Source organism: Miscanthus floridulus, chromosome 7, assembly GCF_019320115.1.
Source record: "Miscanthus floridulus cultivar M001 chromosome 7, ASM1932011v1, whole genome shotgun sequence".
NCBI classification, from domain to species: domain Eukaryota; kingdom Viridiplantae; phylum Streptophyta; class Magnoliopsida; order Poales; family Poaceae; genus Miscanthus; species Miscanthus floridulus.
In genome coordinates, this window is record NC_089586.1 from 50,057,960 (window position 1) to 50,072,750 (window position 14,791).

The window sequence follows — 14,791 nt, forward strand, 5'->3', positions numbered from 1 at the left end:
ACCTTATGGACAGAGAGAGTAGTTGTTTGCATTACTTAACAAAATATATTAGTGCTACTCTAATGTTTTCTACATCTAAAATTGTATATTATTAGATAAATTATTTACATAAAGCAGTACATGCAATTGAATATATTTTTGAATTGGAACGCCAAAGACGGTCAGCCAAACTAACATTTCCGAGCACGAATTCAACGCCGCTATCGCGGCACCACCACGACCAAAACGTTTGAAGCCCCTTTTCCCATCTCGCCCCCTCCATTGCCTCCTTATTATAACCACCACCGTCTTCCCTTCTGTCTCCTCCTTCCCCTCCCGGCCACACTTCTCTCATTTCGCCCTCCCCCTCGAGCCCTCCGCCGGCTAGGGTTACGGCCATCGCCTTCCACGCCTCTCCCACTTCCCGTAGGCGGCGGGAGGAGGCTGGTCGGCGCGCACGCGACCGCGGCGGCGGAGATGGACCCGGACTTCTCTCCCGGGGGCGGGGGGCCCAGCTTTGAGTTCGCCTTCAACGAGGTCAACTTCTCCGACCGGGAATTGCGGATCGAGGTCGTCCCCGGGGATGACGACGCGCCGGGGTCCAGCGGCGGCGGTGCCGGAGGAGGTGGCCTCGCCGACTGGGCGCGCCACCGCAAGCGCCGCCGCGAGGAGCTCCTCAAGGAGAAAGGTACGTCGACGGATTCTGGCTACGCATGCCGTTGTTGCGTTGAGGACGTCCCCTTGCGATCGTGCGATTTTGTCTGTTGATTTGTGACGTTTGATGCGATTCGGTGGTGAATTTGGTGGGGACTTATGTGCCTCTTTGAGTAAATTCAGATTTCCGTAGGTACCCGACAATATAGGTTATAATGGTAAAGGAATTGGGGGAATGATAGAGAGGAATTTCAATTTTGAGCTGTCATGATGTACCTGTACGAATTATCTGACATTTTGATCTGAGCCACAATAATAATTGGTAAACGTATGTACCAGAATAAATGAGCTAATTTAGGATATGCATACTTTGAATTAGAATTCACCCACCGAAATATTCTAATTAATCTAGATGAGAATCTACGGGGCAACCAGAGGGGTGCAACTCAGAAACCATTTGCAGGTGGTGCATCTGTACTCTATAGGTTGACAGCATATAGATGCTTCTGATTAGGGAAATGTAGGTTATTTGTTGCCTGTTAATAGGGTAACCTTGGAAGAGTTATTCTGTGCTTGATAAAATACCCTGAGAATGGCAATTGTGCTTCATAAGCATGGTTATTAAGGCGTAGTTTAAGCGCTGGAGCGGTCTAGGACGATGCCATGCCCGGTGACTCTCCTTACATATGTATCTCGTCCGCCTTATGGGTGTGGCGTCTCAAAATCATCGCTTTAGCGTCCGAATCGCAGGAAATCGCTTGTGGTGAAAAGTGTGTGTGGGTGGGGGTGGGGGGGGGGGGGGGGGGGAGGGGACAGCGGCAGATTCTGGCGAGAGACAATCATAGAGGAAGCATGAGAGAAATAGAGCGCGAGGCAGAGAGGAAGTGTGTGGGAGACAGGGAGAGTGGCAGATCTGCGGGATACTGTGCAGGAGGAGTTGCTGTCCTCCTCCCTCGATCCAGCAGCACTGGTGGCAGCAGCTGCCTTCTCTGGTCAATCCAGCAGCAGGGCATGCTGCCTCCAGTTTGCGCTGCAGTAGCAGGGGACGCCGCCTCCACTGTGCTCCAGCACAAAGGGATCGTTGTCTCCAGCCTGTGATCCAGCGTTGATAAGCAGACAATTGCTTCTATTTTGACCTCTAGCCTAGCCAGCTAGGTTTGTGGACCTGTTCATTTGTTGGGCTTCTATGGGTGACTTGGCCTGGTGCCATTTTTCCTTTTCCCCTTTTGTCTTTTTCCTTTTTGGTGTGCTCAAAATCCCTCGCCTGGCATACTAGTATGGCGTCACCACGTCTAGCGCTTATAAGTGTCCAAGCGGGTAATCAGTTGCCTTATCTCGCGTTACCGCCTTGATAACTATGTTCATAAGACATAAGGTACCCTAAACAAGCGCATTGAGATGATCGAGAGTCCAACTGGCAGTGTCTAAAATTTCTTATTTTCTAATTTGTAAAGGTCCCCTTTTCCTCCTTTCAGCCATATATTTATATATGAGGATTAGCATGGGAAATTGTGAAAAAAAAATCTTTGTTTTACCTTCCTTAAAGAAATTAATTGCTGCACTACCTTCTTGTTCATGTGTTTATGGGTAGCTTTCCTGTTGTAGGTGTGTAATTTGGTTATCGATTAGTTATATAAAATAATGTTTGTCATTTTTCCTATAATCATCGTTCTAATTGCCAATGTTCACTCTAACCTTCAAAAGCAAATTTTCAATAAAGAATATATGACAGTTAAACCAATGATGTTTGTAATGGTAAATGAATAGTTGTTGAAGGTCAGAAGGTTATAAATGTTGAGTTGCAATCATGTTCCTGCTGGTTGATTTTGTGAAATAATATTCTTTACCGGTAGCAACTGCCCAGATTAATAGACCCCAAGATGAGGTTCTTGAAATGACATAATGGGGGTGGTGTAATTTGCTAATTTTCAATCAAGATACAAATGATTTTCTGAAAATTCTATATTTTTTTATAGATAATATTCAGTAGGCTTGTGATCCTGATAGTCACAATGCATTGCTTTCTTCTGCTTATGACATTTTCCATACTCCACTTCGACTCCACGTTAGCTATATAAGTCATGGGTGATGCTTAGGGATGCTAAATTTTGATTTATGATCCGTTTTCCCCTTAATAATGCTACTGTTGTGTACATACGACCATTTTACTATGCAACAATGTTTCCTATTATACTATAGTTTGTTCTATTATTGCGATCCTTTGTTGTTTCATTTGATTTTCGGCTATGCCAGTTTCGTCTTCGTTTTTGTGATTTATTTTGATTATCAATTTCTTCTGTAGAATATACAACTCACATGTCAGACCAAACAAATTGCAATGAAGTTGAAGCAGAAGAGTGTGATGCATATGAAGAAAATCAAGAGGAACCTGTAGCAATGATAGAAGAATCTCCACCCGATGTTGGCCAAGACGGTTTGTATAACCATAAATTGCATCCCTAATAATTTTTTTTTGTGAATATAATATTGATATTTTATGGTTATTAGTGAAGTTAGGCAAAAGGTCCTGCTGTTTGAAAATTATTGTCTATTTAGGCTTTTGGCAAGTTTAATTTTTAATGAAATTTTATTTGTCCTAATGAATTGAACTTTTTGGAGGTTAAGTTAGATTGAGATTTTTACAAAAATCGTTGAGCAATCAGGATGAGCCTGGTTGCAATTTGTTAATGCACTTCCTGAGTTCCTATTGAGGCCTTTTCAGTTTTCACCCCCTATTTTGATAACTTCATTCTTGTTGCTAGATATGCTTCTTTTAAGTTGTAGGTTACATTCCAAAAATCAAAGACCAAATTCTTAAATCGAAACATCCAAAATTTTAAGCTGACCCTGTTTTGGAGCCCAAAGCTGTCTTATTTCTGGAATTGCTATGTTTTTTTTATTTGAGCCCCAAACTGAGCACAAAAGCTGTAGATGTCATACAATTTGTTCAATTATTCTGCTTGATCATTACCTCAAATCTGCTGATTGCTAGTTCTATATATTTAACAAAAAACTAGATAGGTTTGTAGGAAGAACTTATAAATTTAGTTGCACAATGTGACATTCACTGGTGAGCTAGGTGCAATCTATTGACAAACTAGGTGGTTACTTGTTCTATAAATTGATTCTTGGTTGGTAAACATCTATGATTGTTACTTGGTGAGCTATAAGCATGCTTAGATTGCTAAAAGCGTACAAAATGAGTATTTATTTGTGTTTTTTAAAATTAAAATTCCTTTATTTTCCCATTGCCATGTCTTTCTGAAGGTAGCAAACTAATCTGGATGCAACAAACAGTTTGCTCCAAGTGTTTTGATTGCAGAATGCATGTTTTTAGAATTTTGTTCTTTATTTTCCCATTACTCTGTCTTTCTTTTTTTCCACAACGATTACTCTGTCTTTCTGAAGGTAGAAAACTAATCTGGATGCAACAAACAGTTTGCTCCAAGTGTTCTGATTGCAGAATATCTGTCTAATTCTCTTTTTTTGTACCCTTTGCTTCCTTCCCTGTTTACCCATTATACACCTCTGACCTTGTTATTAGCAGGTGATGATGGGCAAGGTATTGATTCATCTTGGACTGTGGTGGATACGCCAGTTTTACGAGTCAAGACAATTTATATCAGTTCGGCGATTCTTGCTGCGAAGAGTCCTTTCTTTTTCAAGGTAGTTATGGAGTTATGGTAACCTCCTCAAATGCATTTGATATGTACTCCAGTCATTGCTACTTTCTGATAAGCTTAATGTCTTTTTCTTAGCTTTTCTTAAACGGCATGAAAGAATCGGTTCAGAGACATGCAACCCTTAGAATTACTGACTCAGGTAATGTGACAACTTTGGGAAACTAGAACCTCCTGCTTATATATGCAAAGAACATTTTATTTACAACTTTCTTCATTTGTTCTCTGAGAACCAGTTGCCACACGTGCACACACACACAAAAAAAGAAGAAGAGAGAAATCATTCTCTAGTCAATATTTGCTTTGTGCGTCATCCTTTTTTTTTCTTCTTCTTAATTCTCTTGGAACAGAGGAAACTGCCCTCATGGAGCTTTTAAGCTTTATGTATAGTGGAAAGTTGACAACTACTGAGCCCACTCTTCTGCTGGATATCTTGATGGCTGCCGACAAATTTGAGGTTGTTTCATGCATGAGGTACTGCAGCCAGTTGCTCACAAGCTTGCCGATGACCACAGAATCTGCACTTCTCTACCTAGATCTTCCCTGCTCAATTTCAATGGCAGCTGCAGTTCAACCACTGACAGATGCAGCTAAGGATTTCCTTGCTGTAAAATACAAGGATTTGACTAAGTGAGTGATATACACTGGATGGAGACCTATTTTTACTTTATGGAAAGTTTAGCCCAAGACTGTTCTGACAAGATCGTTGTGAACGTACTAAAGGTGATTTTTTTTCTTCTCATTTCAGGTTCCAAGATGAAGTGATGAACATCCCTCTTGCTGGAATTGAAGCCATCTTGTCAAGTAATGACCTCCAGGTGGCATCTGAAGATACGATCTATGACTTCTTGCTCAGATGGGCCCGTGCACAATACCCGAAATCAGAAGAGAGACGTGAGATCCTTAGTTCTCGGTTGCTCCCTCTTGTGCGATTCAGTCACATGACATGTAGGAAGCTGCGGAAGGTCCTAACATGCACGGATATAGACCACGAGCAAGCAACCAAGTGTGTCACCGAGGCTCTTCTGTACAAAGCTGATGCACCACACCGGCAACGAGCTCTTGCAGCGGACACAATAACCTGTCGGAAGTTCGCTGAGCGGGCTTACAAGTACAGACCACTCAAAGTCGTTGAGTTTGATCGGCCCTACCCACAGTGCATAGCATACTTGGACCTCAAGCGCGAGGAGTGCTCTCGACTCTTTCCTGCAGGCCGGATATACTCGCAAGCGTTCCACCTCGCAGGGCAGGGCTTCTTCCTCTCAGCTCACTGCAACATGGAGCAGCAAAGCACGTTCTACTGCTTTGGCCTCTTCCTGGGGATGCAAGAGAAGGGCTCAATGAGCGTGACCGTGGACTATGAGTTTGCTGCAAGGACGAGACCATCTGGCGAGTTTGTGAGCAAGTACAAGGGTAACTACACATTCACCGGTGGAAAGGCAGTTGGGTACAGGAATCTCTTTGCAATCCCATGGCAGACGTTCATGGCGGATGACAGCCTCTTCTTCATCGATGGGATGCTGCATCTGAGAGCCGAGCTTACGATAAAGCAACCCTAGAGCAACGGAACAGCTACATAGATGTGCTGCCGTGAGGTTGAGTTTGTCCGACCGTGGGTGATGCTGCGGAAAATGCTGTGTGCTGCAGATATCCTTTTCGTTTTTCTTCTTCTTTTGTTCGTGCACCTTAATCCTTTTGTTCATAGACAGTTTGGTGATGACAAGTATAAAGGGAAAAAAAGGCTGAAAGCTGCCTTTTGCTGTTTCACTAGTCACTAGATGAAGGTTGTATGATCTTTGTCTCTGTATAGTGAAAGTTGTTGCACCAGATGAAAAACGAAAGATATCGGATGGGAAGTCTCACAAGCTTGAGTTCTCTGCAAGTTTCCAGATTGGCCGGTATCTCACTGCCAGTGAGCTAGATTCTGGTTCGAACTGTTCTGTTTGCCTCTGTAACGGCGCATTGGGAACACATGCAATGGTCTTGTGGGGGTGGGGGCATTTGTCGTTGGTTACTTTGGCCTGCTATGTCTCGTTGACGCAGCCTAGCTTGCAAGGCAGTTGCAATGCAATTGTTGTTGCTTGGATAGGTAGGTTGTGCGCCTCTGCTGAAGCCTGAACCCTACTGTCGGCGAGCAAACACATCTACTCAGTTGCTTCTCTGAGGCTGGAAAAGGCAACTAGTCGATATCTTCAGCTTGGAAGGAAGTTTGTTTAAGTTTTCAGGTCTCGGAACATTTCGCTGGGCACACAATATCACATCTACACAAGCTGAGATCTGCGGCGTGTGTACAGTGCCACGCAGGCAGAATCTATGGTTGCACGCCGACACGGAACGCAGAGACGAGAAGCGAACCGACAGCGCAAGACGTGCCGTAGACAGACGCACACATTGTTCACGAGTGGAAAAGAAGCTGCATCGCCGGTCGCCACGCTAGCTAGGGGGTCGCCGTCCGGCCCGGCCGGCTTTGCAACAGGCCCGCGACGCCTCAACTGCGAGGCAACAGCGAGGTGCCGTCCGTCCGATCCACTGGCCACTGGCCACTGGGGTTGAGGCAGAGCGGGTGTGCGGCCGCTGCCAACGTCCCTGTCCCGCCGGATCCTCCCACCGCTCGCTTTCTGCCCTCTGTCGGTACACCGGCGTCCGCAGCTTCGTTAATCTTTTCTTTAGGAGTATATATAAAGAAGAGGCACTGCACACTGCAATGGTTATGGCACTGCTCAACTGGGTTCAGGGTTTTGCAAGTTTTTGGGGGATTATTCTTTATTATATTGTATTGGATTGATGTGCGAGTTCGAGAGTGTTTATTGGGTTTTCACTTGATTTCTGTTGCAATATAATTGGCATTGGTAAGCTGTTTTGCATTTTTGTTTAAGAAAGCATATTTCTGATTAAAGATGGCAACGGCCCCCGATACCCGATACCCGATACCCGACGGGTATTTGATCCATTAGGGGACGGGGATGTGATCATATCTTTACCCGCGGGCATCTAAATAGGCAAAAATCCATCCCCGACGGGTATAGCAGGTACGGGAACGTTCCCTGTTTACCCGTCCCCGTTACCCGTTGGAGAACCCGACTATTTGAGCTGTCATGCGAGTATTAGGCTCAAAGAAGCTTAACATAGGTATTTTGGCCCAAATATGAACAATCATATATATAGTTTGTGTGTTCTAGAAACCCTAGTTCAATTTTTACTCACCATCTCCGCCAGCAGCACAAGCACGCCTGCCTCACGAGCGCTCGTGCCCCTCGCTTCCTCAGTTCGGTCTCTTTGCCACCTTTGCTTGTCATCCTCGCAACCTCGCTCCTTCTCCTCGGCATCTCCGAGACTCCGACACTTATACCCGGGTGAAGAAGAAACGTCTCCGATTGCAAAGCTGCGACCCCAAGTGTCCTTGTTTATCGGATATGCAGTACCCGTCGGGTATCTGTTACCCGGCCGATGCCCGACGGGTACGGGGATGGACAAGAATCTATACCCGAGACAGTTAACGGGGACGGGGACAGAAACGGGATGAATTCTCCGTAGCAGGGAAGAGAACGTTCCGACGATACCCGACGGGTACATCCCCGTTGCCATCCATATTTCTGATATACTGTTCCTCAATCCTCTGTTCTTTTAATTCTCGGTACCAAAAGGTTGTTTAATGCTACGTCAAGTGCATCAGTGCATAAGCGTAATAATTGTCCTGGAAATTATTAGATTAGTTCACTTGATTAAGCTTTTGGTAAGGTGTGGCGTGGAGGGAGCTTAGCCCGACTTAATTTGTCCGCCTTAGTAGCAGTGCAATTTTCTCCTAGCAACTAAACACACACGTAAGAAAGTTGGTTTAGGCGTAAATGCTAGATCTCTGCTAAACTAGATTTAAAATTCATACAAAACAAGGTGAAATATTGTTGTCGTTACCATTACGAGTTGCTCCTGGGGTGGATATCTCTGGCTCCGTTCGCTTTGCTGAAAAGCCATGGCTGAAAGTACTGTTCGCTGATTTGTTGTGAGAGAAAAATATTGTTCGTTGAAATAGTACGGCTCATAAGACAAGGGCGAACATGGCATGCCTCTTTGATGGGAGGGTAGGAACCAAACACGTTGTTTTACTAAGAGGACAATGTTCATTTTCTTCTCTTGTTCTGCCAGAAGCCTTAGGTCGATTTAGTTCAATGTTCCCATAACAACAAACTAGTTTGTTATACACGCCATATCCATCCTTGATGTTGATCTTAAACAGTACCACTTTCACGCCAACAGAGGTCATTTCGCTCTACAGCACGACGTTCCAACCAGAGTGAGCAAGTACACAAAACTAATGCAACGCAACCAAAATCCACATTGGCCACAAGTATCATCTGCAGCATTTTGTACATTATTAGATTACGAATGCACCAAGAATCAATTATTAGTAATACGAATTTCAAATTCTCTTACTGGCGTCAATATGTGTATTGATTGATGCTACCACTTGTCTTTTATCACAACAGAGCAAAGGAGAGGCAAGCATTTATTCTTTCTATGAAAGAAGTATAACTTGAGCAGGCAAAAATTTATATTCTCTCTAAGAAAAAAGGCAGCATTTTGGAGCAATGCACCTTGAGGAGACCATTTCTCTGAACGGCGTGCATTGCACGCTACGTTACACGAGTACGGGTACGGGTATCCGATACAATACGTATCGGATACGCGGATACACACTTTCTCAAAAGAAAACCCACTAAAATGGTGTATCCGAGTATCCCTATCCACGTATCCGACGAGTATCGGATACGGATACGTCACCCCCTTTGGAGTATCCGTGTAACATAGATTGCACGTCCCTATCCATTCTTCAGCAGATCGATCAGCATGTGGGTAAAGGAAGAACGATAGATGCTGCTGATCGATCTTTCACCCTGTTTGCTTGGTGGTTTCAGCCAGACTTATTTAACCAGCCAACAGTGTTTTCCTCTCACAAAAAATCAACACCAGCCAGCTCAAACCAGCACCAGCACCAGCACCAGCACCAACCAGCAAACACGCTGTTTGACGGATATATACAGTTACAGGAGCCAATTTGGCACGTCTCTCTCTCTCTCTCTCTCTCTCTCTCTCTCTCTCTCTATATATATATATATATATATATATATATATATATATATATATATATATATATATATATATATATATATATATATATATATATATATATATATATATATATATATGACGTATGTCCATCATAGACAATCATGGTTGATTCTTGCGTGCCATGGACTCGTCACCGTCGCCTCATTCCTTACTTATTCTGTCTCCAGAGTCCAGACGGATGCAATGTTGTCGCTGCGTCAAGGGATCATCGACTCTGTCCATGTGGGAGAAAGAAATGTGGCCATGATTTTAGAGAGAGGCAGGACAAAAGGCTTCAGTCCTTTGGCTTGTTCCTGCCAAAAGGGACATGACTCCATGTTCTAGGTCTCCATCGATCGATCCATCTCACGATCTGTCTTGTCGCCATTTTGTTTCATTAATTTGTATGTATATTAATCTTCACAACATTTTGTGTGGACTGAAGGAATTGTCGACACTAGTAGCTACTAGGCTCCTTATCGTTACCCCAGCGACCAAGCTACTGAACATCCATAAACCATTCAGTCAGAATTCCAATGAATGGAAAACTCCCCGTGATCATGAACATCACAAAATTTATACTACCTCCGTCTACAAAAGAATATAATTCTCGCTTCTCGAAGTCAAACAATTTGAACTTTAACTAAATTTATATAAAAAAGTACTCCCATTCAAGATGCAAAATCAATACCATTAGATTCGTTATAAAATATATTTTTATAATAAATTTATTTAAAGACATAAATGTTAATAATATTTATTATAAATTTAGTCAAACTTAAACTATATTGACCGATATGCATCCCATAATTGCAGTTCGTTCGTGCATAGAGCGAGCGAGTACATGCTACGTTACTTTACTACAAATGAGTTGTGAATGATTCTCGTGAACTAACAGTAACAGTACTTGAACCGACGGCCAAGCTAATGTGCAGCACGCAATCATCAGGCGAATAGTAGACACATCATTCGGATTTTGTGGCAGCAGCAGCAGCAGCTACATGCCTGCTTGCTTTTGCCGACAATTCGTATATATACACATGCATGCATTCGTCTTGAATTTTTCTTTTGTACCAACCGCTGATTGAATATAAGCACGCACCTAACCTAACTAGATACCTATATGTGATTAGTGAAATTAAACCTTGTGCTAACGCGCTCATTCTCGAATTGAATTATTTTGCTGCATGCTCCGTTGCTCCTCGCCCGTCGCAATCCCATCCCATATATATCACATCTTATTATTATACAACAATGTACGCCCTCAATGGTCCAAATTATACACGCACACGCACGCATGCACGTACGGCCTACCTACATTTTGATTGGAATCAGATCAGGTCTTTATAGTCGATTGATTGGCCAAGCAAACAAACAGAAAAGCGAGCGAAATTCGAAACGTGACGATGTTGAAAGCATCTACCTGAAGAGGCATGCATGCACTTGAGGGTCGTCATCGATCCAACTTTGTTAATAGGCCCACGCAATTATCGCGGCATTGTTGTAATGGTAAAGGTCTCTAACAATCGTCCGTCCAGCTGGATGGAATGGACCCGTCCGCGCCTCGTGCCTCATGCCCCCCCTCCCCCGTCTCGTGCTACGTTCCATCGTACCTCACGTCTCTCGTTCGGACTCACGCTCCGCACAGCTGAGGTCCGACCTCCGCGACGTGGCATCGAGCTTGGTGCTGGCGTCAAGCTCCGCATCAACGAGCGTCCATTGGGGGACAACAAGTAGATGAACACATGTTGCAACCGTATATTTCGTGCGTTTCAGATGTATTTTGCAAATGTTTTATCTGGATGTTGCATATGTTACAATGATTAGAAGTGATAATGGAAAAGAGTTTGACAACACAAACATTGAAGTCTATTGTGATAAAGTTGGAATCAAGCATGAGGTCTCCGTAACATATACTCAACAAAATGGTGTAGTAGAAAGAAAGAACCGGACACTCATTACACTTGCAAGAACAATGCTTGAGGAGTACAACACACTCGAAGCTCTATGGGCGAAAGCTATCAACACTGCATGTTATATATCCAACCGCCTATTCCTTCAAAAGTTTCTTGGCAAGACATCTTATGAGTTACTCAATGGGAAGAAGACGGACGTCTCTTTTTTTAGGGTGCTTAGTTGCAAATGCTACATCTACAAGAAGCGGCAACACCTAGGGAAGTTTCAAAGACGTTGTGATATTGGTTTTCTTGTTGGTTACTCATCAAAGTCCAAAGCATATCGAGTATTTAATCATGCCACCGACTTGGTTGAAGAAACATATGATATGAAATTTGATGAATCTAACGTCTCCCAAGGAGCACAAGAGAATCTTGATGATGTAGGTGATGAACCATTGAGGGAGGCTATAAAGAACATTCTAGTTGGAGACATCAAGCCTAAAGATGATGATGATAATGTACAAGTGATTGATCTATCTTCTTCATCAAATGTGCCACAAGATGGTGATAAAGATAGGAGAGTACAAAATGAAGATACTCATGTCTCTCATGATCAAATGGTGGCACAAGCACAAGATGTTGATGCTCCACAACCTCCCCCTCAAGTGGTTGATTGAAGAAATTCACCTCTACTATAAGCTCATCCACAAGATCTTATCATAGGGAGTCCATCAAAGGATGTAATGACTTGATCTAAAAAACTTGCTTCTTTTATTAAACATCACTCTTTTGTCTCTTGTGTTGAACCTAAGAATGTAGAAGAAGCTCTTCAAGATTTCGATTGGATAAATGTCATGCATGAAGAGTTAAACAACTTCGTCTATAATGAAGTATGGACTCTTGAAGAGCGACCACAAGGTGCAAGAGTCATTGGAATAAAGTGGGTGTTCCGCAACAAGCAAAATGATCAAGGCATTGTTGTGAGGAACAAGGCAAGACTAGTTACAAAGGTGTTCTCACAAGTTGAAGGGTTGGATTTTGGAGAGACCTTTGCACCGGTTGCAAGACTTGGTATGAGCGCCTTCGGGATTTCATTATTGAGAAGAGCTTCACCATTGGGAAGGTTGACACCACACTATTAACCAAGAAGCTTGATAGAGAGATCTTCATTTGTCATGTATATGCTGATGATATCATCTTTGGATCGTCAAATGAAGATTCTTGCAAAGAGTTTGGTGAATTGATGTCGAAGGAGTTTGAGATGTCTATGATTGGAGAGCTTACATTCTTTCTTGGTTTTCAAGTCAAGCAAATGAGAGAAGGAATTTTTATCTCTCAAGAAAAATATACCAAGGATCTTCTCAAGAGGTTCAATATGGATGAATGTAAGCCAATCAAGACACCAATACCATCTAATAGACATCTCGACCTAGATGAGGGAGGTAAAACGGCTGATCAAACTCTCTATCGCTCTATGATTGGTAGCTTATTATATTTTACCGCATCTAGGCCCAACATCATGTTTAGTGTGTATATGTGTGCTAGATTTCAAGCTCATCCTAAGGAAACTCACTTGATTGCCGTTAAAAGAATCCTTAGGTACCTTAAGCACACACCAAGCATTGGTCTTTGGTATCCTAAAGGAGCTAGATTTGAATTAGTTGGCTATTCCGATTTGGATTATGCTGGTTACAAAGTTGATAGAAAAAGCATACCCAGAGGGTGCCATTTGCTTGGTAGATCACTTGTGTCTTGGACCTCCAAGAAGCAAAATAGTGTGGATTTGTCCACCGCCAAAGTGGAATACATTGTCGCGGGTGCTTGTTGTGCACAAATACTTTATATAAAGCAAACTTTGCTAGACTATGGTGTAGTTCTAGAGAAGGTACCACTTTTGTGTGACAATGAGAGTGTGGTAAAGCTTGCTAATAATCCGGTTTAACACTCTCACACCAAGCATATAGATATCTACCATCATTTTCTTAGAGATCATATTGCTAAGAATGATATTTCACTAGAAAGTGTAAGGACCGAGGATCAATTGGTGGATATCTTCACTAAACCGCTAGATGATGCTACATTTTATCGGTTGAGGAATAAGCTCAATGTGCTTGATTTTAGTAACTTCACTAGAAAATGAGCTTGTATTGTCCCTTGCATTGCATTATAATATACAACATGTTTAATATTTGATAATGCATTTAGGGCTTGTCTAACATTGTTAAGATAATCGCCGAAAAGCGTATGAAGAAGCTTAACTTTAGATCAAACTTGACAAGCAACTAGAATTACTTTCAAGTATTGCATTGCATATGCATGTATGTTGTTTTGTCGTTTCTCTTCAATTACCCTTTTATTGTCTATTTTCTTAAAAAGAATTATAGCCTAAGGCAAAATACTTTGAAAAAATTAAGGGTTTGAGAGAGGTCACTCACATCAGTCCTAATTGGTGTTTATTTGGGTCTTATTGAAGTTGGGACTTGATTGGGAACAGACAGCACGAAGGCACTTTGAAGATTTGCTGAAAAAGAGTGACCGGACGCTGCACCGGACTCTGAAGACCAGCGTCCGATTAGTTCATAGGAGGTGAACCGTTGCTGCGAAGGAGTGACCGGACGCTGAAACAGTTCTTTCCCTACGTCCGGTCAGATGGCGTTCCGGTGTCCGATCAAGCGATGAAGAAGATCTAAGGATCGACCGGACTCTAGCTGCGTCCGGTCAGTGGTGATCGAACACGCCCGGTCATGACTTGGAGGTTTTGGACCTCTCTATTGTCGACCGGACTCCGGGTGGCAGCGTCTGGTCATTGCCACCGGAGCGTCCGGTCAGTAGAAGTCGTGTGGGTTCCGGTCTCTATTCTATTTTCTTTTCTCATCCATCACGGGGGCCACCATATAACCGCGTCGTTGACCTAATCTAGCAACCACCTACGCCAACTTCACCGATTCCTGAGCCGCCGCGCTGCGCCCAAGTCGCATCGCCTGTGCCCTAACCCTCGCGGCGCTGCGCTCACCTCCGCCGCCGCACAGCCGTGCCTCACCACCTACCACACCGCCGCACCTGAGCCATCCATGCCTGTGCCACCGCAGCACGCCCGCGCCGTCGTGCCCTGCTCCAGCGCCGCCGTCGCGCCTGTAGGGGATCGTGACGCCTAAGAGGGGGGTGAATTAGGCAGCTTAAAAATCTACTTCTAAACTATGACCTCTTTTTCTAACCCTAGCAAAACCTATGCAAAAGATAAACTATCTCAATGTGCAACTACGATTTAGCTAGTGTGTTGCTATCTCTACCGCAAAAGAAGTAATACAATCAATGTAAATGCGGAAGCTAAAGATCAAGGTAGAGATATGCAAACTCCCGTCGACGACTCTGGTATTTTTACCGAGGTATCGAGAAGCTCGCAAGCTTCTCCCTAGTCCTCGTTAGAGCCCCTCGTAATGAATCCCTCGCAAGGGCCAAGCTCCTGGTCGGGTA

The 14,791-nt window shown here is 43.5% G+C and overlaps 1 protein-coding gene across 1 annotated transcript; it reads left to right on the forward strand.

Annotated features, from left to right (window-relative positions):
- The first annotated feature begins 278 nt into the window (after positions 1-278).
- Positions 279-6,188, forward strand: LOC136466971 (BTB/POZ domain-containing protein POB1-like). Its single transcript, XM_066465517.1, has 6 exons — positions 279-667; positions 2,936-3,067; positions 4,181-4,299; positions 4,392-4,455; positions 4,664-4,943; positions 5,062-6,188. Exons 1-6 carry the CDS (start codon positions 457-459, stop codon positions 5,870-5,872), a joined length of 1,617 nt encoding a protein of 538 aa, XP_066321614.1. The 5' UTR covers positions 279-456; the 3' UTR covers positions 5,873-6,188.
- Positions 6,189-14,791: the final 8,603 nt, after the last annotated feature.